The sequence below is a fragment of the Thermobia domestica genome, chromosome 5, assembly GCF_964235325.1.
Source record: "Thermobia domestica chromosome 5, izTheDome1.hap1.1, whole genome shotgun sequence".
Lineage (NCBI taxonomy): Eukaryota > Metazoa > Arthropoda > Insecta > Zygentoma > Lepismatidae > Thermobia > Thermobia domestica.
Genome location: NC_137458.1, coordinates 200,194,937 through 200,220,820, shown reverse-complemented (window position 1 = coordinate 200,220,820; position 25,884 = coordinate 200,194,937). Strand labels below are relative to the sequence as shown.

Below are 25,884 nucleotides of genomic sequence, written 5' to 3'. Positions count from 1 at the left end.
CGGAAAACATGGCAAGTTCAACCAGAATTCACATCTACTAATGGGCATTAGTGGCACAAGTCTCGTGTTTATTTATTCTTTCTTCGCTTCATTGATTCCGTGCCATTGTTTGAGCTGCCTGAATTTCTCTTTCAGAAGCTTTCTGGTTTAAGAAATCCAACTATTGCAATGGTGCATAAGCATCATAAGAAGTGCTGTACAGTAATGTTCGTAAACCTTTCTGGACTTTGATGTGCACAATATTAGCCAGTTTTGGACGGTAGACATTCTCTTTATTGGGTTTGTGTAAGGAACACTCCGATTTCCAATCACTGAAGTCTTCAACTTCCATTACATTTACCCGAACTTTGCTGCAAGATGTTACTGCTGTTTCAAAGTCTACAAAGTCGTAAGTTTTAGTTTGGCTTTTCAAGGAAAGTTCAACTCGGTGATGAAATGAATCAGCATACATAAATGTGTATCCTGCTTCAAAATAATATAGTTCAACACATTTCATGGACACTTCCTTACAATCATTTACAGTGTATATCAAAAAAGTCAACAGGTACCAATTTTTATTTTGTGCAGAACACTTATCCAGCCATAGAATAATATTATCCATATCCCTATAGTGAAGGAAAAAGGCATGGAAAGCGCTTACAATATCTTCTTGTTTCCTTCCCGCTATTGCTTCATGCCAGATAACTGCTAATGGATGTTCCCTCGCATTCTTTCCTAAAGGTACAAAGCTCTCGTTGAATGCAATCAATCCTGTACATCCTTTTCAGCAATTACTGCAAGGAGCTTTAACATTATGTTTTAATGCTAATTCTCTAAATCTGATTTTCTTTCGCTCCTTCAAACTGGGATATTTCTTCCATTTTCCAGGTAAACCACTTTTAGTTACCTAAATATCATCAGAAGTCACTACTGTTTTATTTTCACACATTCCGTGTGAAACGATAGGTGATTCTTCTTTACATGATGAAACGCAAGACGAGCGATAATTTTCTTCTGATAACATATCTTTGGCGTCACAATTAATTTATGCGGAAAGGAAGAGGAAGTACTTGGAGATTCTTGTTCTATTGTAAGAGAATCAGTCAATGTAGTGTCACATTCCTGCAGGATTGATGATGTAATCCGTGCACATGTTTCTTGAAAAAAACTGATCTGTAGTGTGGATTTCATAACGATTTGTTTGTTTCCCGTTGGAGTCCACCACTGTCTGCTGTCCTAAGTCAAATGTCTATTGTGATTCTGAATCTCTCTCTTTCACAGTTGTCATAATCTTTTTCGCTCTGGAATCCCCAAACATTTTCATGGTTAGCTTCGTAAGAAATACAGAACAGAAAGCAAATCGTTCAACTGCTTCGCTCGGTCTGACACTAATCACAAAACTGGAAATCAAAATTAACTAGCAACAATTATTCTTTTCTTTTTTAAAAAAGGTACCTACAACAAGGATATGACAGGGACTGCAACTTGGAACAAAATATGTATTACCCAAAACAAACAAAAAAATCAGCAAACGCAGTAACACAGATATATTATTGCGGAAAACATGAAAAACAATTTACTCGAAACACATTTTTCCCTACCTGCAGCTTCATTCTATGCATAAGGTATTTATTCATGCTGTTCATAAGAAGCTAAAAAGCCTTAAGTCCAAGAAAAATATGTACTTAAGGTATTTTTGCTTACGAATTGCCAGTTAAGGTCTTTTTGCTTAGTTTTACTTACAGTTTTGGACATAAGGGAAACACTAATGGCGTCATTACCGCCTACCTATTGGTCAAATCACCTCAATTTCACTTTAGATGGATGCAGAATTGTACGACAAACATTTCCATACCAGTATCTCGATTTTCGCAAAAATGGGAGTTAAGGTCTTTTCGCTTAGGACGGCAGAATACAGATATATATTAATAGTACTGGTACTGTTCTGTATGAATAACTTATATCTTGATATAAAAAATGAGTTGTTATATTTAATGTGGTGAATAATACATAACATTTTCCATGTTATCAACAACCAAGCTGTGAACTTATTATGTAAGATTTATCTTATGTTGGATCTAGCACATTAGTTACAATTTAAGCTTGAATACTGAAATGTTGTTCAGTTTCATTTGTCAAAAGATTTTCTTTCCTCTCTAGTCATTATTTTGCCAATAGCTCACTAAACACTGGCACCAGACTTTTTACATGCATAGTATTTAGAACTTTTCCCCATATCTTTTTCAATCTGTCCCAGATTTAGTTGAATATTTTTTTCTGACACATTTTCAGTACTGAAAATTGTTTATCTAGTAATTTAACACCAGCACCTAACTTAAAGTGTGTTTCTGATAAAAGAAAGAAGATTAAACTGAATATACATATCATGTTTAGATTACTCATCTGCCAAACTTTTTTTGTGTGTGTGTGTGTGTGTGTGTGTGTTTTGTTTGCTTCTTATATCGTATACTCTTACTTCTTAGTAAATTATTTCTTACTGTTGCAACTTGGGTCACTTTGGTCACGCCTTTCCACGTTACATGAGTTTCGGTCTTGGTTTTCAGATCCGGCCTCATTCAGACAAACCTAGCGACCTGCACAGACCAGATGGCCAAAAAGTAACCCAAATATCAGTTTCACACCATTTTATATCATTAATGATTTCCGCTAATCGAGCTCGAATATTTGTGTTTTTCATTTCTGGTGTGACATTTCTTAGTCAAAGTATTATGCCTTGATAATTTCAAACATAATTTTACGTTCATTCGTTTTTCTATACAGAACAATAATACGTACGGTAGCTTTAAACACAAAATACGCAGAAAGATTTAACAAACCACTATTTGGGTTCACAGGTATCTCTTGTACTCTACATAACACGTTTCACGGGCTCACTTGATTAAATTTTGACGATCCCTTATAAGAAAAACATGTAGTTTATCTTTTATGTAATTCTCACGCATTTACACTCTTATAAATCTCATACAGACATAGACATCTAAAGAGAAAGAAAATTACAGGTTTAATAAGATGAGAGGGGGGGGGAGCAGAATCGTATTTGTTAGGATTACATTTAAAAATGAAATAAACGTAAATGAGAAAATAGTTTAATGACCCACAGTTATGCCCTTTATGCTAAAGAAGAGGGATGAATATAAAAGTAAATGGTAATGAAAGTTTAGTGATTTGCAATTGGGAATCACATCTGGGACTACGTACACCAAAAATGCACACCGGCCTACTAGACTAGGGGGAAGGGCTAAAGTTAGATTAACAGGCTCATACGGATTCCCCATGTGTATGACAATGTTTCGTCGTTTCCGGGTCTGCTTAAATCATACCGGGTCATGGATCTGACTCCTTCCAAGTCAGGAAATTCATACCCAGTTTCATAATTTATTCTAAAAACAAACGAGCAACAGCTGATTGTGATCTGGTACTTTTTTTTTTTCAAAACCGGGCTTTAATTACCGATGGGAGATCATGTGATTCGGAACCCACGTTAAGCTGACGGTTCACGCCTCATAAGCCTCGCTGCTGAACGAGACGCTAAACTCAAATCAATTACAACTAAAAAAAGATATTCTAGAAGGTGCTCGGCAGACTATTTTCTTTATAATGAAATTTTATTCGCACTAAACTGAATCAACGCCTATGTATACGAAAAAAATTCTATAAAACCTTCCAAAATACTGACAATAGATTTTAATGAACAAAGTAGGCTATTTTAGGTATTATTAAATTTAATAGTTGCCACATTCGCTAACGAAACGTTGGCGTCATTTGTTCTTTCTGAAATATACGCAAAGGAAAAATAGGTTTTCACCTCACACCGATAGGCAGTAATAATGTAATTATGTTGATTTATAACAAATCGGGAAAGAGATGGTTGTTAAGTGAGCTACTCTCCTGATTTATTGCTACTTTAATCATTCTGTAAAGACAACATTATAGCTACGGGTCGTTAAACTTAAGTTCCCCAAGGCTTAAAGTTTTTAACATATTTCAAATTCTGTCGAGAATTGGATTCTATATATATATATATATATATATATATATATATATTTCAAAGTCAAATATCACGTATCTATTCAAGAAACTTGTGTTTCAGCATGTAAGGAAAAATATATTTGCTAACTTCCAATACCTTCCACTCCATTGCAGTTTATTTTAGTATAAACTATCGCTGAATTTATCACAGAATTGTTCATATATTTGCCACATCATCTTCGGCATTTTCAAGTATAATGTATTCAATTTTTCATTTATTTATGTAAGGAAATGTGAGCTTCCTCGCGGCTAAGCGGTTAAAATGCATGCCTTTGTCGTGGGAGCCACGAGCTTAATTTCTGGCGGAGTTCATGTGGTTCAGATTCTACATCAGTCTGTAGGACAACATTTCAGATAGCCTCGCTTCTGCAAGTAACTCTAAATTCTCATCAACAAACCAACCACTATCTACTCATAAATCGCTTAACACAATCATCGAAAATTTGGTATTAAACGAAACGAGTTACGGGCTACAGAGATTGAGTACAAATAAATTAAGACTCAAGGACACTGACATAGACTACCTGTGATATGTCACTTTTATTATTAGTTTACTAATAAAATTCCAGAAAGAACTGAAAGAGTGTATTTAATAGGGACACAATATCTTGGAAAGGAATTTCCATGGCTAGTTAGTTTGAAAAGGAAAAAAAAAAAAAAAAAAAAAAAGCATAACAAGCTCCGCTCGTAACAAAAGAGGGAGAAACCCTGTACTGTGCAAATGAGATGCATGGAGTAAGTCGTGAGTGGGAACCCTTCACCCCTGGTGGGGGAGTATTCATGAAGCTATCAGCTTATATCTAATTTAATAGGAATATATAATCCATGTCTTACTTTTGAACATACAAGGTTCAATCAAAATGAGAAGACTTTTGTACCGGACTTCTGAAGAAAAATAAAATAAAATAAATACATGACCGTGTTTATTATATATAGAATTCCCAGTCACGACCCCCTTTTCTGTTTTATTAAAATTAGAAGTAAAGAAGAGAAGATAGAGATGGGATAGGAAGAAGAAAAGAAAGAAAAAAAGGGAAAGTAAGGAGATGAGGAAATAGGGAAACTGTGACTGGATATTTTTCAGAAATATGGTAAAGGAAAGTGGATAATTATCGAATTGGGATTATTTCCAATAGCTATTGGGTGAGTATTTGGTATTAAGGTGATCAAAGGTAGACACATGTTAACCCATACTCCCAGACCTAGATCCATTTAACCCCAACTACCGAATTATCCCAATATAGCTCTGAGATAGATGAGAAAGTTTAATTTAACAGTTTATTCAATATTTCCGAAAATTCTTGACTAGTATCCAGTATTTAAAGTATAAATGATGAAGTCAACGACATGCTAGAATTGACCACAGGAAGAAAAAAAATCAAAGTAACACACATATTTGTCGAAGATTTTGACTTTCAAAGTTCTCCCATGATGATCATTCGTTCAGGCTATTTCTGTCCTTTTTGCTTCTTTTATAGAGCCAACTTAAATTGAGTTAGTATTGACTTTCAACGACTTTAATTGTCAACTACCATTACTTACAGTAAGTCACACATATGTCAAAGGAATTGGTGCACTTAATACTAAACCTACATTTCACACACTCACATTCATACAGGACAATGTATACTTCAGGTTGCATTTAGTTGAATTAAACTAACCTAACTACATTTCTATAGACATTTATTACATTCCAAGAAAACGTAATTTGACAGAACAGGGAAAAATTTCGATACATGAAAAGAAAATAATAATAGTAATAATAATATGATTTATAGACATGCATAGAAATCTGTTACTTTTCAACAATATCGAATAACATATTTCTCTTTGCAGATACATTAAGAGTTGGGCTATGTTACAAAACAAAACAAACAAAAAAAAAAAAAAAAATCGACAGAACGAAAGACGAAGAAAAAAAATCAAAGGTCAACATTGAACATATTTAAGATTCAGTACAAAGAATACATATCAATGTGAAAGAAGAAAGGAAAAGGAAAAAAATATAATTGGTTAATTATTGGAAAAAAACTTTAGTAGCTTTTTATTGAGTCTCTATCCCAAGAGGGGAAATTTCGACAATTTTATGAGTCCTTTTCTCGCGTCGATAATAACTCCTTTATCAACTCTCTTTATGCACTATGATTGACGTCCATGAGAATAGTTAGTCGTTTGTTTTAACTACAGACAAAAAATAGTCACTTCACATTATATATATTTTCCATTTAGTAACTTAACGCACTTGGTATGAAATTTCCAAATTCCTTGAGATTTAAAATAGTGAATTTAGTCCCGAAGCATTGGGAACATATTTCTATTATATGATATTTCCATGGAGCTAGGTCTCTGGACCTATCCTAGGTCCTGTATTCACATTACTAAATTATTAGCCACATTTCAGTTTAAATTAAGATCACTGAATTTTATTTCTGGTTTATATCGTGGAGTCAAGAGATTCAAGTCACTCAACTGACGAATGACAAATAGTTATGTTTCCGGTCGTAGGGGAAGGATTTGGGGCACACTGTTTCATAATTCACCGATTTCGTTGTGGCTTCACAAAATAACTTTAGATATGGATTAGGGTTATTTTTACGACCTGTTACTTGTTCTATTTACATGCAATATTTAACATAGTATTAAAAAATTTAATAGTTACGAACATTAATAACAAATCCGTAAGGTGTTATTTACTCAAGTTACGCGGTAATACTCTACAAACACAAATAGTTGGTCAGTATCGGGTGTCAAAAATCTATGGCAACCTAAAACAACCAGGGTAAATACCGAGCCCTTTACATACATATGCGCTCATATATATATATATATATATATATATATATATATATATATATATATATATTCATATTACTCAATATAATAAATTTTATTCTAATATCAATCTTAGTATTTCGTCGACACTTAATTTTCTACATAACCTTTTCATCTTTTCATATTTAATAAGTATTCACATTTTCTTGGCTCAAAACAAACAAAAAAAACCTGACTAACAAAATTCTTTTTCTTTTAATAAGGTTGCAACATTGAAATGTATATATATAAACCCGATAATCGACAAAGTTTCAATTTACTAAGATCCGCGTATAAAGAAATGGTTGATATTATTTAATAAGTTGACACAAGAAGTGGATATACAGCAAGTAGAACAGGCACGTAACTTTCCAAACTATGTAAGCATGAATATATAAATATATATACAGAGAAAGAAAAAATTAAGATTCTTTGAAATTAGTGGGCCAAACTACTTATACATACACACCATATAAACAATCAATAGAAAGAAACTAGAAATCAGTAATCAATGGGTATAGTTTGTACGATCGATGAACAATGATCAAGCTTCTGGGAATCTGAAATCGTAGTGTACCTTCTCGTCAGTCCCTTCCATGGTGGGTTGAGTATCGTGAAAAACGGTCCTGAGTTGTTCTGAAATACCGGGAAATACCTCCACGAATTGTATCCCTCGATGTCTCAGTTAGTACATACGATCGAAATAAGTGATATGAACATTGTATGCTTTCATGAGTTTTAGAACCGGGGGGGAAGGTTGAAATTTTAAAATAACTTTAGAGAAGGAGTAGAAGAAAGAATAAGTAAAAAGAGAGGAGACAGAACATTACAACTACGAAAGATAAATGGTTGAATTTACGTACACAACATCCTATAACCAAATATTCTCTTTTATGCCAAATGGGGTTCGGCTTACCAAATAAATAGCCGAAAAACAAATATCTTCAACAACGTCTGTGCCCTCAATGGGATTTTCGGAAAGACAAATGCTTTAGGGAAATCCCACCACTCACCGTATCCGGTCAACGCCATTGAAGACCCCGGCCATACTGGAAGGTTGATGCAGAATCTTAATTTGGAATTTCAAAAAAGAAAAAATCATCCGACCTCTCAGAAACTAAGAAAGTCCAGAATAGTAATGAAACTAGAGTAATAGCTAAGATATCCCTAACTAGTAAATTTGCCAAAATAAAAAAAATTAAATAAACTGAATTTTGGATCGGTGATTTCAGTGATCAAACATCACCGATGGCTACCCTGCGCAGACATGCCAACGTCTGGGACGTCGTTAATTTCCATCATTTAATTAAACTAAGAAAAGAAACGAAAATACTTAAGAGGGTTAGGGGTCGACGTCCGGGTACGCAATGGACCTAGGTATTAATTTAGTAGCGGTTGATTTAATTGGATAGCCCTATCCGATCTATTGGCTATATGAACACTGTACGGTAAATAATGTAAGCACCGTAGAAAAAAATCTCGGAGAGTCAATGAAGGTTAAAGGTACAGATGACCAAACCTGTACTTTCCGATGATCACAGGATATAGCAGTTATTTTCTTAATTATCATTTCCGTAAACCTTCAAAGGTAATTCCTACATGATGCTACCCTATCTGATGAAATTCTTAAGAACCAGAGCTGTTAATATGAGATACTTAAATGTGAAGTAACATATAATTCCCAACTACACACTACTATTCAATAGCAAACTCGGTTGGATGAATGCATCGGTGTAGAAGTCAAAACGCGAGAGATTTTCAGTAAACATATTCATATCCTCAATATATAATATACACTGGGCCTATTCATTTAAGTACAGGTGTCCTATCATCTCATTCATTTTTTATTATAATCATATTATTACTATATCATTACATTTATTCATTATTTACTCATTTCCACGCGAAGTAATATTTCACAGACACCCTATTACATACATTTACACGCAGGCCATACACATATTACATTATGCACTAAAAAATCTATAATTATCACAATCCGTCACGCTTAAACTGCTACACGCTAACATTCGTCGAACCACGGACTCTTTGTTCCGAAACACCAAAATTATATTTACTTCGCAGTTTTGAAAAAAAAAATTATACTTGTATTCACTGAAAGTTAAATTGTCAACGATTATTTTATTTCTGATTTGCTGATAGAACTAAAGCAACAATGGAATATCTCTACAGCAACGGGCAAAGAAAATCGTGCCTATGAAGAAGGTATCCAATTGGAGGCCGAAATGAAATGAAATGAATGCATTTTCAAACAAACAGTAACATCATGTAGGCTTACTTCTATTAAGAAAATAGGCATTCTTGATTTCAGTGGATATTTCGGTTTCTAATTGACATAGCAAGCTGTAATTTTCAGAACAGTAAGATCTCATGCTATTTCATATGAATGTATACTCATATGAACCGAAAACCATGTCCACGGGATGTAATTTAAGAATAAGGGGCCAAAATCAAACAAGCTAGATCACTAACTCATGCAATGACGTAATGTCAACAAACAATCGATTAGCGAAAACGGACACGATGGAGCTGTAGTAGAGAAATAATTTACTGTGTACTAAAATATATCCTTACACTTATTAATCAGAACTCTAATATTTACTCTTGTTTAGTGTACTTCGAGTTAGACAAGTGGTACTAAATTAACGCATGTTTAATACACTGTCCTTACAGTAAAATCATGCATTCACACAGAACTACTAACTACATACACCACTATAAATACTACACATAAATACTAACTAAACAAGCACCATTTATAATAGGCATGTTAAAGACAAGTACCTTCAAACACATTACCCCTTGTCGGTATATAAAGTTGGCTCTATTGAACTTTAGGGGGACAAAATGAGAAGAGTAACCCTAGGTCCAATTGACCTGGCCAATTATTTAAAACATGTTTACTACAGTTTGAAGACCCGGGGGGCACCTTAACAAGGTTTATTGAGGGACCTTTCCCCTAAGAGGGGAAAAGGCCCTAATCACGAATATTATCTAACCCATTCCCCCGCTAGAAATGGTTCAATTCGGAAAGTGAATAGGAGCCCTTTTAGTTAGCTTAAGCTGCCATTATGATGATTAATATTACAGCTATGAAACCTACCATGTACATGCACTTATTGATTAACAAAAAAAGAAAATCACATCTACCGAATACACGAACAAAATGCACTAAACAGGTCGTATTGTCCCTAACCCCTAACTGAATTTGAAAAGATCAAAACTCACTCTCCTTTCTGTCCATTCTATCTTGGCAGCAACATGGCGTCCTGCAAACCGAAATCCGGAATTTCAATGAACTATTAACTGTCTCCCCAATAAAAATGCGGATTTTTGGGCTCCTACACAGCCTTCAATCCTTAACTATGAAATTAGATTGGACTTTACCTTAATTCCATTAAATATCTGTCCTGTCCAATCGAAATGTGACAATACACATCGCGAACTGTGCTTCCAGATGCGTCCTTGCTAAGAATGATACCATTGCGCCGAAAACGACAGGGATAGGAGGATTCCTGCAATCAGGGCGAAATCTTTCAGCCGCGGAAATTACAAAGCAAATAGAAGTTGGTGAAATCCAGATATAACCGGATCTGAAAGTGACTATGGACTAGTGAGAGGGGGTGAGGGAAAATTTAGTTACCTGGCCAAATTCTACATTGGTCTGAAATTAAGAAAATTTATATCCAATGACGGAGCTATGTTTCGGTATGACGTCAGAATGGTAAACCTTGTAACTATTCAACTTGTATATACGAAAATGGGATTTATAATTAATCAAAATATAAATAAATATATTATTCAGTGAAAATATGATTCCTAATGAGACCTTTCGATTCATTACACTAATTTGAAGTAAAGAGAATAAATACATCGTGTAATTAAACCGAAATCGAATTTAAAAAAAAATTCACTAGGTACAGAGTGAGAAAAAAAAAGTTGCCATTACTCTCAACTGTAATGGTACATTACAAGTTGAACAGTCAGTTTCATCGCCTATGGCATGAAAATCACGGATTTCATTCTCTGTGACAATGCATGTTTAGATTCTATATCAAACAATATGTTTATGTCAACACCTTAACTGGTAACTGACTAACGCGCGACCTTTCTGCGCGTATGTCCACGTTTGATTCCTGGTAAGAATATTTGTCGCAGATACACACCCGAGTAACAGATTGGGTTTCACATTAAACAACCATTTACTTATTATTTTATACTTCATTTGGTTCATTACAATTAATTGATTGGTATTTGCTCAGTAGATCCATCTTTCCGTTTTATACAGCTTTGGTGCTGAAAGAGAAAGTTAAACGCTAACCCCAGCAATCAACAGATTCGCGTTTCATTTATGTTCAAAGTGCCGAATGTGAGATTTGCTTAGGTTGATGAAAAATTTGGTCTATAAGTTTTTATATAAAAATAAGTGACACCATATTTCAGCGTTTTTCAAAATTCCGTTCCTAAGAGGAAAACTGGGGTCGATTCTATCACATCTAAAATTCCCTTCTTTTTTAATCGAGAAATTGAGCAACTGAAAGGATTTGCTTAAGTTGGAATAAATAAAAATTAAATACGTATCTCAGAGTCAGCGATAATTTCGCTTCTTACAAGAGTATGAGGCCGAATTCTATAATATTAAGATTTCCCATTATTTATTCAGAAAATGCTTAAGGCAAGAATTCGCTTAAGTTGGACGTGTAAAATTCGTTATATAAACTCTTAACTGCCCGTGTGGCCGAATGGAAAAGTAAGTTAACTTTAGCGCATGGGTCGGGTTCATATCTCATCGTCGACTATCATTAATTTTTCTCTGGAAAAATCAGTGGTGAAATGGCACTTTGTATCAACCGTACTGTGAATAGGTAATTATTATGAGAAGGGTGAAAACAGTGATGAACACCAGCGTGCAAACGAGGATACAAAAGATATCATGACCTAGTTACATGTAACTACATAGGGATCGTGAAAGACGTATAACTACAGGAAGAAATACAGGGAAAAATATGTTTAATAATGGACATGCCGAAGAACAACAAAATGTTGAAAGCAAATGCATGGATTACACACAACATTAGCATCAGTCAGTATAACTCTCTTGCACGCGGTTAGCTGGCTGTTCGACGACAATACCAAACTCGTTTCTTAAAATTGCTATTGGCTTCATTGGTTAATGGCTATCAGCTCGTATACAAAACTGTTTCAACCACCAACAAAATAGAGGTTGGCGGTGGGATTTGAACCCACGACCCCACGCTCCGGAGTCCACTGTCTTTGCCCATCGGGCACACAGTCAATGCAACAAGTGTTACTCTTGATTTCGTCTACCGTTTTCACATGTAGACATTATTGCCTTTTTTTCTCACAATCCGTATTCATTCTGCACATATTACTTTCCATTTCGTATACAGCTCGCTGTACCCTTCCTAACGTCACACGTTGTGTTAGATTTCCACCTCCCAGTTACTTCACTCCTATGTTAGAACAATGAAACCTAAATAGTAGAGTTCGTTGGTTTCTGACGTAGACGACTCTTCTAGCTAGAAGCGTCGTTTGTTAATGTAGAATACCATACCATTAAAACACCGTGTTCCTTTACCATACTCTCCCCCCTCCCAAAAAAAAAAAAAAAAAATGCAGGTCGTTGGGAGTGTTCAAACTACCGATCTTCGGTTTTATGATTGTTTGTATTTCCCACGCTGCTTATCATTCAACTATTTTATCACTATTTTTCTCCTTGCTAGTTCATGCAGAAGGACTGGAGTGAAATGTGTAATTGGCATTTTTTTAAAGCTATTTTCAAATGTTTACTCCATATATATGCAAATCATGTTATGCTATTGTTATTACAATACTACACTATAGTGTGTAAGATAATTTCATGGCAGAAAAAGAATGTTAAAGAATTTATGAAACTATGTTAAAATGTTACGTTTGTACGACTCTAGGGTTGGAATATTTCAGATTCATACAGGGTTCTGCAATATAGCAAAAATATGATGTAAATACATCAGTTTGAGTCAATTAAACAAATAAAGGTAGCTGTTGAACATGAATGCAATTGTGGGTTTTAGTTTAATATTGGTCTACCTCAGAAGGGCAAAAGAACGAGATGCAAACGTGCAAAATTTCATATTTGTTTTCATCGGTGAAAGTGGGATCGTTATTAAGTGTAAAATGACGGAAATATACATAAATATAAGCTGCTGAACTTCTAAGAAATGATGTAAGAATCCTACTTTCTTTCAGTCGTCGGATACTATTAATTTTAAATACATAAGGGTTAATTTAAGATAACGAGACATCAACATTATCCTTGCATTTTAAATATTCGAATTTCTCTTTCTGGTAAAATGTAGAATTGCCATGAAATTTAGCTTAAAATATATATATATATATATATATATATATATATATATATATATATATATATATATATATTTTGTCTAATTTAATTTTTTTTTTTTAAGTTTAACATTCCACGTTTATGCACCAAAGCTAGCGAAGATAGTGATAAGATGGAAGAATGACGAAAATGGAAGGAAACGAGAGAACTCCGAGAACGTCAACACTCATGCACCTTACACATCAGAGATAGAAATAACAAATAAATCATCATGGGTAGAGCCCGGATTTCCATGCACAAACCAACCCCGAGATATGCATGCAAATATGCACGAAAAATGTAAAAAAATATGCATGAATAAATTTAACATATGAGCTGAAATATACACTAAGAAAGTAAAATCTCAATTTCGTCCAAAAGTACCTTACCTTAATGACATCTGTTGTAATTAACTGTGTATGCCTTTCTTACGTTTTCTTCTGTAAACCCTCTGCGTTTATCAGTAAGTAACGTTTTGTAGATCGAAAAGTTCCATTCTACATCAGCAGCGGTCACTAGTGCTTGTGAAAAACATCAAATGTCTTCGTGTGTTAGGTCCTCTTCCAATTCTTTGTTTTCAAGATTAAGTACACTTGCAATGTCACAGATCGTTTTCTATCCGGGATTTTTGCCTAATACTTGGCGAAGTTTACCTGAGACTATTTTTCGCAATACCGTGAGTTTCACTGAACAGTCAGAGATAATTCACCCAACAAGAAGAGTGAATGCTGCAAAGCATTGTTACGAGATTTCAACTGTCTGATAATTTCAGGTATTCTTGAGAAGTGGTTGTGTTGTCACTTGAAGAGAAACATTTTGTGACACATAAATAGGGGCTGCATCATCGAGATTTAGTGAGTGTACAACTGTCTTCACTTGATTTATTTGCATAATACTACACAGCTTCTAGCCACGAGCCCCATCGGTAACATTTTTCGCAACTCCGTGAAAGACGTACGCGCGATGGAGTTTTCGCAAATACTTTCTTTACATTTGATATAAGCGCGTCCATTTCCGAATATTGGCATCTGATTGTTTCTGCTACACGACGAAGACCATATGCAAGACAAGTCAGGTGAACTAATTTAGAATACAACATTTTATTCTATACATTTTCTTCTTCTTCTGTTTACAAAGTTATTCAGTTTACTTTAAATAAACCTACTTCTCTGTGAAATACGCTAGTATGCAGCAATAAAATTCAGAAATATGCAATATCTTGCGATTCTATGAAATATGCATGCACTGCGAAATTCACTCAAAAAATATGCACTTATATGCGCTATCATATGCGTCTGAAACGAATCCTTACAAGTCCGTAGGAAGGAAAAAGATACTTTCCATACGTTTCTGTATGTTACAATAAACATGCATTTAGCATATAAATCCGGGCTTTAATTATGAAGTTTTTCCTCCTTAGACCTAATAGGTATGGGGTTAGGAGTGATCAAAGTTTGGAAAAATAGAACATGTACACAACTTCTGAGATTCGGCTTTAAGACTGCACTCTGAATTGAAAATGTTATAGTTCAAGATCTAAGAAACATAGCTGTGTGAAATTTTTTCAGAAGCAACAAGGTTTGTAAATTTCAGAAATATATATATAGGGGGGTAGGTAACTCCACCGAAAAACTTTGGGAGGCGATTCCTTACATGAAATGAAAGAAAAAAGTTCTAATAAACATGGGCCGAAAAACATCTCCTTTCAGAGTTATGATCCACTGAAAATTCGAAAAATTACTTTTCAGAAGTCCCTAACTTAGAAACTATAGGACCTATCCGAAGCAGTTTAAGGAATTACACAGGAGCTACCGAATGTATAACTTACATTCTTATAGAGCGAAAATACTGCATCACTAAACAAGATTTATCACGAAAGGTACAGGTGTTTTGGTGGTAATTTTTGCCTTCAGCTGAAAGAAAACCTCTGCTCTAAAGAATTATGAAAGAAAAACAGTGGGATTTTAGGTACATGTTCATATTACTAATAAATGTCATAAATTTATGAATTGTTAAATTACAAATTACAATATAAATGCTTGTGCTGTGGCGGTGGTGTGTGTGTGTGGGAAGATGAAATATCCCAGTGGATATTATTATTATTATCATTTGTCCCAAAGCGTGTTAAATATTTAGCGAAATATCACTGTAACTAATATGGGTAGTTCAAGCTAACACTCACTCACTCACTCACTCTCACACTCACACACACACACACACACACACACATATTATATATGGTACAGAATTTTCACCTACATCACTGGCTCTACAATTTACTTTTGCCCCAAGCGCTGCAAATCGACAGAATGGACCTGTAAATAAGCATGACTAAAGAACAGCAGGAGAAAACTGAGCCCTTATTGAGTACCTCTACTAGAAGGATATGACCCCAAAAATAAAAATCCATCTTGATATGTCAATCGTTAAGGAACCATGCACAACTTGTAATGGTATTGCGAGAAAATGAGTTGCAAATTTTCAAAAGCGTCAGGTCGGCATGTTGCCCGGTGCACCTTCAACAATACTAACCCAGAAAACATTGATGTCATCCATGACATGGTATAGAAGAATCAAAGACCTTTGGTGTTTTACAGAAATTGGCATTTCGTATAAGAGGTCACAACATGTCTCATATAGCCTCGCTGCTGAACGGGACGTTAAGCTCAAAATCAACTCAAGAGGTTACAACATCCTTCGATAAAGTGCTAACATACAAATCTGTGGCAAAGCTTGAGGAAAAGATTGACGAAACAGGTTCTCAAACCTGAATGTTGAACACAATCGGCAAATTCAGTGTTCTTTCCAGGTATACGTCTACTTCTCTCTCTTTGGAGTTGAAAGATCGCCTGCGTAGAAGCTAAGATATATCAAATAGTGTTCAAGTGTGGCCCCAACTCATTTTGATTTCTCCCCGGACAAATTTTTCTTTAGGAAAACATGAACGAGCTCGGGTTTACTAGCCTCAATGGGTCTGGTGCTCACTGAACTCGTTGGAGCTTAAGTGCGAACTCACTTGTCTCAACAGGTCTTGGGGTCGCGCTCATTTATTGATCCCAATCCAAGTTGACATCTGTCCTCATCTGAGCACTAGTTGTAATAGTACAGTAAAACCCTGTCAACTTGGCCACCTGCTTATCTTGGCCTGGTTCGTATTGAACCTGCATTTTCCCAGAAGACATTCGTTACTTACTACTCTGTAAATTGGCCACCTGTCTATTTTGGAAGTTGGCTACATTGAAGCAATGCTTATCGTATGTTGATAATGATAAATTTACCTGCGTATCTTGGCCATGCGAATACGAATACGTTTTATTTTTCTTAACTCTTTCGTATTCCCATATGACAGCCAAATGTTCTGTATTTGTTACTGGAAACACAGAAGCATAGACTCCCACGATTTGTTCTTGGAGGTCAATAGCCAGAACACTACCGACAAAGGGGTCGTGAAGGAAGATGCGAATAAGAAAAGCACGTACAGGAATTCAGGAAATAGTTGTACGTATTTGTTTACCCTGTCTGTTTTGGTAAAATCATTAGCTATATCGGCTCCTTTCGTCAGTGGGGAGCTTCAGTAATTCCGGATCATTCTCAAGGTTAAAGCTAACCATCTCAATTGTCATTTACTGGCATCTGACTGCTTGTCGAAAGGTAGCGGAGGTTTTGAGATATGAATTCCCTTAACATTTTCTCAAAACGTCTTTCGCTCCAAGGGAAACACTTGTAGCTCATTAACAAGAGGTAGTTACTAGAAAATTAGAATGTTCATATGTGCAAAAAAGAATAAAAGATATACGTCTAGAATGAACCACCATGAATAAATTTGTTATTAATAACTGATTTGCTACTTTTCGAAAGGTATCTACAGAAAATATTTGTCACTGCAGAAAAAAAAATATAAACTGCATATAAATTATTGAATTTATAATTTTGCTTTTCTTGTTTTTAATCTGAATAACTCAGTGTGCTACAATACCAATTTCAATAAACTGCGTACATATGTTTCGATTTTATGATTGTTTGTCCGATTGTGTTTTCCATCCGAATAATTCAGTGCACCAGAATATAGTCTTCAGGAAGAAAAAGGTACATATATTACATATACTGTAGTATTTTTATCTAACACTGTGTATTTTTATGAATACTCTATATACATTATTTAAAAGTAGCTATCATGGTATTGCTTATTAAAATTTTACAATCAAATAATACTAGAAATCCTATTTTAAAAATACACCAATCACACTTATTTTCTGTAAGTTGGCCAACAGACACGTTTCACTGCATTAACTTCAGTTTCTGGACATCATATATTCCCTGCAGATCAAATATTATTCTACATTTTTTGGAGATCATATATTATTGTACATTTTCTGGAGATCAAATACTATTCTATATAGGACAAAAATGTTCTAACAACTATTGTAAACATATTGTACTTTACTGAAATTAAATTATACTTACGTCGGATTCCTGTTCGTCAGTAGATTTTCTCTTTACAAAAGGTAAATATTCCCTCAAAATTTTGTCAACGCTTAGGCATTCATCTCTGAAGTTTTGGAAACTTTCCAGTTTTGCAACACACAAATAGCACACGAACTTGGGCAGAGCATCATTTTCCATCACCTACGATTAAAGTTACACTCTATTTATTTTTATATATTATATACACACACATTAAATTAAAAGCATTATAGACATAGGACAAAAAGTATAATACTACACATACATAAACATAAAAACGAATCTCCTCCAATTTAATTAAATTATAATGACTAAATAAAAAATTGACTCAATTTTATTGCTCCTTTCTGAATAATTCTGATGGAACAAGTGCTGTGCTGACAGAATTATGAAGAAAGAGAAATAATCTGGCGTCGTCTTCGTAGTTGTAGTAGGAGCTGCTGCTGTTGTAATCTCACATCATGAATAAGGACAATTTAATTCAATTCAAAACATAAAAGTCTCAAGATTTGGAGATGATATGATAACGAAAGTAGGGTTTGAAAAAATCAATTTTTTCAAGACAAAAGATAACCTACCTAGGACCCATGCGTGTGTTTTTCGGGTTTAATTTTTTTCTTTTTTATTCTCTTAAGTATCTTTGGGGCAAAAGTGTTTAAATGTGATTTATATATGAAGATAATATCACTGTCCTGATTTAGAGCAATTTTCTGTTCTGATCATAAAGACTTCTTCAAGATTTTCCATTTTACTATTTCAGTGATCGAATTCTGTGCTTCTCCGGTGTTTAGTATTTCTCTGTTTATTGAAGTTTAACATCTTCCTGCACTGAGGGAAGCTCATAGCGGAGTGTTCACCTCTGGTGAGTGGGGTTCCTGGCTTAAACACTGCTCGCGCCAAGTGGTCTTTGTAATGCACAAAACCGTGTGCGTGGATTTTCTCGGGGCTCTCGTGTTTTCTTCCAACTTCTTCATTCCACCAATTCATTCACTCTCATCATTACAGACTCTGCATAATCGTCGGACCTACATGAACTTTCCCACGATTATTAAAGATTGGATGTTTATGCACTAGAAACATGGAAAATAGGCACTCATAATTAAAAAAAAATAAAATAAAATAAAAAATAGGCACTTATTCAAAACTAGACACCAAAATCTAACTCAAATTAATAAAGACAGTCATTAACGTCATCATGGCTGTAACCTAGAACTTTTACTGGGAGGACAAGCATAATTTTTGTGTCCCTAGAAAAATATGAAATTTGCCCCGTCACCAGAATTTAAAACGTTAACAAACTTTTTTCTTTTTTAACTTCTAGGGAAACCAGTTGGCGCTTTACTGAAATAGACAACAATGAATGCATGACAGTACCGGATCATGGATTGGCGAACCCGTTCGAAGATACCTGGGTCATGGTGAACAGTTGCACAGTTGTTATGGTATACGGTGTTCCAAGTCGTCGTCATTGCTGACAAGAGTAGCATACGCCTGATCCAACATCTTGGGAAGTTAATTTTTAATCACCGGCGGACATTCATATTGATGTATAGGCCGATCAGTGATCATGGATAATATCACATCATACAATGAGCCCAAATTGGTGTTGGTGATAAGAGATAATCGCACCATGGGGATGTACGTCTGCCCACATATGTATGTTATGTATACTGACGATACCATCAGTTTCAAACCTGACCTTGTCAGTGTACAGTACTGGTGCCGACAGGCACGAAACAGCATGATGGTAGTGCTCTGTTGAATGAACCACTAGCAGAATGCTTCACATAGTTGGGAATCCACTTCTGTCAATCCTTGTAAACTTTGCAGGTGTACGAGTACAAAGAACTTTCATGTACACACGTCACACAGTCATGAGACTACAATGCGCTTCACGACTACGTTCCTCGTACTCGTACCTGGATCACTGTCTACACCAACATACGTTCCTCCATAACAGGTGTTCATATACAACGAGGTTGACCAGCATCCACATAGGCAGGTAGTATGGTCCCTGTTTCACACACGCGCCGAAAAATTGCTGCAAACATACTGTATAACGGTTGGCGTCTCTTAAGAAAACATTTCTGATAAAGTCGTGCTGCTTCACGCCCATTGCGATCTGCACGACCGCTTATGAATAGCATGTCAGCCTGTTCGCGGTTTGAATATCGCATTACACCCATTATAAACGATCAAATATAAATGTGAATATCATTGCTCAATTGTTTATATTTCTTGATTCAGTTGTTAGGTTACTTAAACGTATATGTGAGTTTTATGGTGGCACCTCTGGTGTAACTATGATGAATAAGGTTGTAGAAATGAATGGAATGACTATTCACAGTTACTTCTGTCTCATTTCCCTCCTTTATTTCTATTCCCAAATACATCTTACCTTCATACTTTCTTTCTTGTTCACTAAATACGCATGAATTTATATTGTATTTGCTAGTCTGATGCTTAAATTTCATCTAATTCAGTTAATTTCCGAGTATTTTTTGTAGCTTTGGGACACTGATTAAGAATAAATAGTCAGTCATAAAAATATTAGGTTTCACAGTTAAAATGAGAGAGTACATATTAAAGAGGATTCTGCAGGACATTAAATTCCGGAGGAACTTTTCACATTGTAAGAAACTATTAATTTATACAGGGAGTCCATAAAGTCCTGCAGGAAAGTAAAACTTGGAAACTACGTAATGTATTAACAAATACTTTTTGGTGTACTTACAGAAAGGTTCAAAGTTTTGTTTCAGCTAGTTAAGGTTCATCGCCAAACCTCCAATTGTGACCATCCACGCACTTACAGAAAGGTTCAAAGTTTTGTTTCAGCTAGTTAAGGTTCATCGCCAAACCTCTAATTGTGACCATCCACGTTCAAACACTCTTGCAGTCTTTCTGGGAAACCAAGAATTGCGTGTTGGCGGTGCTCGTCTGGAATGTTCAAAATCACATCAGTTATTCTGTTCTTGAGATCATGCAGATTAGCTGGCTTCTGCAAATATACCTTGGTCTTCACGTGTTCCCACAGCCAGTAATCACAAGGCGACACATCTGGTGATCTTGCAGGCCAAGCTGTGGGTCCTCTTAGGCCAATCCATCTCTCCTTAAATTCTTCGTTAAGAAACTGTCGAACTTGAAGGGCATAGTGCGGCGGTACCCCATCCTGTTGCATGTGGACCTCATTAAGGATGCCTAACCTACTAAGTTCTGGCAAAAGGAATGTCTGTAGCATGTTTAGATAATTGTTACCATTTACCGTCTCTTCCTCGAAGAAAAAAGGGCCGATAATGTGGTCCATTGAAACAGCACATCACACATTGACTTTGGGACTACCCTGCTTTTGCTCCTCGAATTCACGTGGACCCCCCCCCCCCCCAAATTCGGCAATTGTACCTGTTCACTTTTCCCGATACATGAAATGTGGCTTCATCTGAAAACAGAAATCGAGACAGAAGGTCACCATTTTCTTGTAAGCGGGTAAGCATTGACTCACAGAATTCCATTCTCATGTCACAGTCTTCCTCTATCAGCTCGTGCACAAATGTTAACTTATAGGACCGGACCTTCAAATTCTTGCGTATGATCTTGTGTAACGTTGACTTCAGTATTCCCAGTTCCAATGACCTACGTTCAAACGACTTCATTGGACGCCTGGCTACGCTGTCCTGCACCGTGTGAATCACATCGTCACTCGTTCCTGGCCTTCCACTGCGTGGTAAATCTGACACACTTTCCGTTTCTTTGAACTTCTCGTACCACCTCTTAATATTTGTTTCTGCTGGGGGTGTTTTCCCATACGTTGTTTGGAATTTTCTCCACACTGAAACGCAAGATTTTAATTCCGCAAACCACAAAACATATTGTGTCTTTTCTTTAATAGACGCCATCTTAAGTCACGTAATTACCAGCACAAACATCATCGAGCATTGTGGCCAGAGCAAAACTTTAAACTTCCCTTCTTCCAATCCCAAAAATTTATACATTTAAACGTAACGGTTTCCAAGTTATAGAGTTCTACTTTCCTGCAGGACTTTATGGACTCCCTGTATTTAGAAATGCCAAAATATTAATGGTCTGACCTATGTGATTTTATGCAACACCAAGTGCTTCTCACACTATCCTCATTTACGCGCCCACTCTCAGTCACTCATGCCCCTGCCCCTTGTGAACACAACTCTGTGCTAAGTCGTGGTTCCTCTGCTGTGCTTCTGCTTTGAATCGGTTCAATATCACCCCCCCCCCCCTTTTAATGGCCACCTAACGTAAGTTGCTTTTTCTGCAGTTTTTTTTTTTTAATGGTATTCGTCCATCGCATATTTATAACTTAAAGAAAATCCTCGCAAAGTGAATCTGCACTCATGAATGCAACTCCTACCCTAAGAAATAATTTTTAAGACATTACGGATGAATTTCGTTAAGAAATAATTACATATAGTAAGATAGCACATAATCATTCCAGACACATCATATGCATGCATATTGTCATTCTGTACGCAATAATCTGAGCATACGATAAAGTAATAACATACCAGAACGTCTTAAGAAATAATTTAAACGAAGAAAAGTGAAAGAAAATGTTGCTGGATTTCAAACTGAAGATGCAGCATGTATTAGTGTTGTTCAGGAATTGCTTAATGATACTAAATTAAAAGAGGATATTGTGTACATTTCAGCAAATTTTGGTTTTCTGGTGTCATCCATTGAGCGACTGGAGACAAATGGTCTCAGTGTACAAGACTGTCTTGGAACCGTAGAAGATATTAGAACAAAGTTGTCAATAGCAAAGGGACCAACAGCAGATTTGGTGAAAGACAACTTCACTGCCATCCTGAACAATAATCCTGGATATGGCACTTTCACCAACATCACCGCTGTTCTGAGTGGTGACGGAGAATTAACTGTCAAAAATACTGAAAAAGATTTAACACCTGCAGATACAGTTTGTTTGAGGTTTGCTCCTTTGACTTCGTGCTATGTGGAACGTACATTCTCACGCTATATGTCGCCGCTTGTAGATAATAGGCAAAGTTTCACAGAAGAGAACCTGAAGAAGGTCTTCGTGTCACAATGCAATGCTTAAAATTACTTCTGCCTACTGATTTGTCTGATCTTTATTTTTCATTTTCAAGTGTATAGCATAGTATGACATTGAAATATATACATTCTCTCCATTTTTGTGTTTGTGTATGTGTCTGTGTATGTTCAACTAAAAGAAACTGAAATCACAAGTTCTAGAGATTTGTTACAAGCTCTTCAAATTAACACGAAAAACTTCTATAATTGTTTTATTGAAAAATGTTTCTTTGTAACCGTAAGTTAAGTAAAATAAAACATTAAAAAGTACGGCAGAACTTTCCTTTAAAAACCTGTTTAGAAACACAAATGGAAAATGTTCCTTTCCTAGCTGTCAACTAAATTCAAATAAAACATTTTTAAAAATACCAAAAAATGAAACCACAAAATGTTCCCTAAAATTGAGTTTGTAAATTATGTACTCATATTCTAATTTTTTTTCTGTATTTTGGGAAGATGACATTTTTTGTCTTTTTAAAAATTTTGGTGATGTTTTTCCAAACTTTTATGACATATTTACATACATATTTTACAGTTTTATAGGGCATAAAGTTTCTGGTCCTACTCATAAGTATCTAGGGATTGTATTGTTCGTGGTGAACGTGTGCTTATTCTCTTTTTACTCTCGTTGAAGGGTAATAATACAGGTAGTGACTATGCCTGGGAAAAGAATTTCAATAGAAATGCACGCATAAATTAAAATTCTGAGTGAAGAAGGCTACAGTGCTCGCCAAATTGCTGACAAAATGCGATTGGCACGAAAGACAGTCGCCCGATTAATAAGTAATTTCAAAACCACTGGAAATTACGGCTATAAAAAGCCAAAAGGAAGTCAAAAGTGCACAACTAAGCGTATGTATGACGCCACACTTTTGACAGCAAAGCCGTTACCCAGAGAATCAGCCAAGCAATCCAGGCTGGTTTACCTAAAGGTGGGAATCTACCTAGCAAAGAACAATCCGCAGATTATTATGTGCCATTTTCAAACTCTATAAGCCTGCCAAAATGCCGAAATTGTCGACCAAAAACATTGCCGACCAACTGACCTTTTGTAAAAAGTATGAGATGAGTTGCTGAACAATGGAAGAGAGTTATGTTTTCGGACGAGACCCAAGTATCTCAATTTTATGCCTTTTGTAGACACATACGACGGTTTCCCAATACAAGGGGCTCTCAACAGCATCAATACATCTCAACGCTACATCATTCTCACCGTAAAGAATGCTGAAAAAAACATGGTCTAGGGTGCCATTTCTGCTAAGGGAAGACGTGGATTACGTTCATACCTGAACGATATCAATGAATGGAACTATCTATCTCGATTACTTAAGAGAAGTTACCAGTGTTTATGGAGATTAATCATTACATCCACTTCCAACATGATGGAGCTCCAATTAGGGTGGTCCATAAATATCAATTTTCAGATCGGGCTGATCTCACCCCCTAAAATGGTTCCATATGGGACTAAATTACGCCAGGAGAAAAATTAGCTTCATTGAATAATATTAAATGGTGCTCCAAGCGACTTAAAATTTTGAATCCGATTGCAGTACATAGTATATGGGGAAAATCTGGAATAAACTCATTTAATTTAGAAACGGCTAAAGGTAATGCAAGAATACCCTGGATAATAGAAACAGAGGAAGAAACATATCTAATTTTGTATAGTACTGCCATTGCGGCCATCTTGAAATCCGCCATCTTGGATTTAGGTCAATTTTTTTAAATAGAAAGAGGGTCATGTGACATATCGTTTTACCAGAACCACAAATCTGGCACTGTTTTAAAGATAGCTTTAGTCATGTAAGAATTATTACCTGTGAAAAGATTTTTCCTTTTCAGATTAATAATTCTTACACGACTAAACGTAAAGAATGAGTTTGGCGTGAAAAGAACGAAAGGGATATGCACGGCTTCAAACGAAAGAGGAACGCGAAAGAAAATGCACTTCTGAAAATAATTTGTTTGAACTTTATACGCCATGAAGTAGTTCGAGTAATGAAGAGGAAAACCCAGTTGAGAATGTTAGAGTAAATGTAAATACGAATGCGTGTGTGCCCGGACCGTCCAAGAGATGTAAACGGGGGAAAAACTAATTTTATTAATCAAAGACTGGTGTTGCTCTTAATAGATAGAAGATCACTCATAGAGCAGCAATACCTATTCTGACAGCGACGACAGAGGCATTAGGCCATAATGCAGAGGAACTAGCAATAAATGGGTCTTCCATTCACCGATGCTGAGAGAAAACCTGTAGTGAAGTTGCAGAGAACTACAAGAAACAATTTCAGAGTGCATCAAGTGCGTTAGTTGTGCATTGGAACGGAAAACTACTGCTGAATTTGACTGGCAGAGAGACTGCCGGCAGGTTATCAATAATTATTACAGGAGATGGTCATGAGAGGCTAATTGGTGTTCCCATTTTGTCGTCATCAAGAGAAGAACATATTGATTCTACTATAGTACATTCGCTTGAAGAATGGAACTTGGTAAAGTTCGTGCAGGCAGTTTATTGTGACACTATTCCTTGCAATATGGATCTTGGCAACGGTGCTTGCATTCTGCTAGAGCAGTAGCTCCAAAATAACTTTCTATACCTTCCTTGTAGACACTACATTTATGAATTAGTTTTAAAATGTGCATTTGATAACAGTTGTGTTTCGTTTGCATCTGGACCGGACGTTCTTTTATTGACATGTTTTCAGAACGAGTGGTCTAGAATAGATTGCACTAACTTAATTCCAGGAATTGATGATGATGATGTAACAAACAATATTTCCGATGTAAGAAATTAAGTGTTGAATTTTGCTATCAAACTTGTAGAAGCAGGACACTGCAGAGAAGATTACAGGGAATTTTTAGAACTGACCATCATATTCTTGGGTGGCATACCTCCTTGAGGAGTTTTCTTTCGTTTGCCTGGAGCAATTCACCATGTAAGGTGGATGGAAAAAGCAAGCTACTATTTAAAATATTTCTCTTTCGCCAACAATTTCGTTTAACGTAGCAAATAGAAACTGGTCTTCGGAGAGTATGCACTTTCTGATCCGACTATATGTTCACAGTTGGCTTAAATGTGATCAAACATCCCATTC

At 35.7% G+C, this 25,884-nt stretch overlaps 1 protein-coding gene across 4 annotated transcripts in view; it reads right to left on the bottom strand.

Annotated features, from left to right (window-relative positions):
* The window catches only part of LOC145686342 (uncharacterized), a 211,315-nt gene that overhangs the window by 170,144 nt on the left and 15,287 nt on the right, over window positions 1-25,884 (bottom strand). For 3 of the 4 annotated variants that reach the window (XM_081759570.1, XM_081759571.1, XM_081759572.1), the window contains exon 2: window positions 17,711-17,872. In XM_081759570.1, coding sequence (XP_081615696.1) covers window positions 17,711-17,872 — 162 coding nt within the window. Of the gene's footprint in view, window positions 1-17,710; window positions 17,873-25,884 lie in introns of those variants that run through there. The other variant, XM_081759573.1, reaches the window with a different exon arrangement.